The following is a 2,500-nucleotide window of genomic DNA, read 5'->3' on the forward strand; positions in this document are numbered from 1 at the left end:
TGTTCTCCTTACGCACGCTTTTAAGTACAATTTGAGGCGCTCGTTTATAAATGAGGCTCGTGTGAAGGATCCAGCTGCATCGGTCCTGAACTTCATTCAGCTTTAAACCAAATCAGTTACGTTGGTATAAAAGAAAGATACACTTCTTAAATGACATCAAATGACACATTGTTGCTGTGTTTTGTGCAGTTTGTCTTTATCACAACAGAAATATACCTGACCATGTATGTCCCGGTGGGAGGGGCCCCTGCTCTCTGAGGCCCTCCTCACTGTCTAACCCCAAAACCATTTGACCAGGTTTAACACATGTGGCTCCATGAAGCAGGCGCGACTCACGCTCAGGTGAGACGGTCAGGCGAGACGCCCATGTGAGACGCTCAGGCGAGACGCCCATGTGAGACGCTCAGGTGAGACGCCCATGTGAGACGCTCAGGTGAGACGCCCATGTGAGACGCTCAGGTGAGACGCCCATGTGAGACGCTCAGGCGAGACGCCCATGTGAGACGCTCAGGTGAGACGCCCATGTGAGACGCTCAGGTGAGACGCCCATGTGAGACGCTCAGGTGAGACGCCCGGAGGAGATAAACAACACAGTCTTATCACTTCATTTATCAACTTCATTTTATTTTGACCACAGTCTCAAAAGCTCTTTCATTCGTCAAACATTCTCTCAAACAGTAATGTGTGTAAACAGAAGCGATGCAGTGTCTTGCCCAAGGACACAGGGCATGGGCAGTGTGTAGGAATATTATTGACCCATTATAATCATATTTTTGAACAAATGGATGTATTGTATTAGCTGTGAGGAAAGAAATAGGTGAGGTTATATAACATAATCTGTGCAATGTCCTCGATAGCGCCCTCTACTGGCCACGAGTGAGAGAAGCATTTGCAGCATGTTGACCACAGCATCTGCAGCATGTTGACAACAGCATCTGCAGCATGTTGACCACAGCACATTAAGTGTCTATTTCCAGGCGGGTCTAAGCTTCAGACCCGCCCACTGCTGGTCCATGGTCTCAGGACCTGACAGGGCAGGAGAGAGCAGGGAAAGAGGCGTGGTTTAGAGCAGGCCCAGGTGAGAGGAGGAGGCGTGGCTTAGAGGAGTCCTGGCTGGGAGGAGGCGTGGCCATGGGAGACGCGCCGATGACTGGGTCCAATTCCCTGCGCACAAACAGCGGTCAGAGAAGTGTTGGCAGGATTGACCTGTGCACACGCTGGCATCACGTGGCATATCTTTATGAATAGAACAAGAACATGGTTTAAAGTTCAGATATCAGTTCAAACAGCTCTATCTTATGGTTAGGACCTGTTTGGGTATAAGTCAATGCAATGTCCCCAAGAAGTATGGAGTCCCCACACGTGTGACTTACAGTGCTGGGCGGGGACAGGCTCAGGCTCCTCTGCAGCAGCTCCCTGGACACGCCGCTCGCCTGCTTGTATCCCTGGACGATCATCTTGTTGAGATCGTGAAACACGTCCAACAGCCTGAAACACAATATGGAACGACTGAAGACAAGAAGCCACTGCATTATGACACACGCTTCATGCAGGAGGAGCAACCGCAAAGGAAGAATCTGATTGGTCAGTGGCAGCGGTGACACCTGGACACTGCGGGTCATGCGAGCTGGACGTGTAACTGCAGCGTCACGCTGGACGATGGACGACTGAGACGACACGGAAGCCTCGGTGACCTGACGTGTGTTCGATAACTTGTATTTAAAAGTACTTTACATACACTTTATCCCACAAATCCATGTTCTGTAGTGAGGTCATAAATAAAGGATTATCTTATCTTATCTTATGAGAGGTTATACAAGTTAGAAGAGAAATACAAGTATTGAACAATGAAAAAGTAAAGTGGTAGTTAAAATATATATATATTATTGCCATAAAAAAAAACATGAATTACAAACTCTTTAGATATTAGAAATGTCTTTAGTGGGATAACCAGGTAAGATATTATTGCTGAGTCATGAGGCTTATTATGCTTCTTCTTCTTATAATAATATAATAAAAGTTAGCCGCTGTTGTTGAGTTACTCCCATGACTGGTGTATGTCAAGTGGAACGCAAGAGCCCTCGTGTAGTGAGTATGGTTGAAACTTACCCCCGATCTGGAGAGCCTTCCCTGGGGCCCTCATGTGCCCGGAGCAGCTGAGTCAGAGTGGGTACTGTGGAGTCCCAGGGGCCAGAGGAGGAGCAGGCGGGAGGTGAGGGGAAGGCAGCAGTGAAGACACACACCTGCAGAGGAGAGGTCAGGAGAGCAGAGGTCAGGAAAGGAGAGGTCAGCAGAGCAGAGGTCAGGAGAGCAGAGGTCAGGAGAGCAGAGGTCAGCAGAGCAGAGGTCAGGAGGACTGTAAAGGCATGTTTTGCATTGAAGTGGATCAGGACAGAACCATAACCAAGACAATCCATTCACTCCAGATGACCCTGTCAGGCTGCTGTAGGTAGAAGCTTTCAAAGAGGCGTGGCTCGCTTCCACCTCCTCCTAACTTAGG

At 48.7% G+C, this 2,500-nt stretch overlaps 1 protein-coding gene across 1 annotated transcript in view; it reads right to left on the minus strand.

Annotated features, from left to right (window-relative positions):
• Window positions 1–603: 603 nt before the first annotated feature.
• Window positions 604–2,500, minus strand: part of LOC140373268 (uncharacterized) — a 9,907-nt gene continuing 8,010 nt past the window's right edge. Inside the window, exons 5-8 of the mRNA XM_072459887.1 lie at window positions 2,110–2,243; window positions 1,374–1,488; window positions 959–1,164; window positions 604–912 (exon numbers count right to left, since the gene is read on the minus strand). Of these exons, the coding sequence (XP_072315988.1) occupies window positions 1,099–1,164; window positions 1,374–1,488; window positions 2,110–2,243 (315 nt within the window). The 3' untranslated portion in view covers window positions 604–912; window positions 959–1,098. The remainder of the gene's footprint in view (window positions 913–958; window positions 1,165–1,373; window positions 1,489–2,109; window positions 2,244–2,500) is intronic.

The sequence above is a fragment of the Eucyclogobius newberryi genome, unplaced genomic scaffold (assembly GCF_026437365.1).
Source record: "Eucyclogobius newberryi isolate DKJ021-1_F unplaced genomic scaffold, fEucNew1.0.hap1 SCAF_10, whole genome shotgun sequence".
In the NCBI taxonomy this organism is placed as follows: Eukaryota; Metazoa; Chordata; class Actinopteri; order Gobiiformes; family Gobiidae; genus Eucyclogobius; species Eucyclogobius newberryi.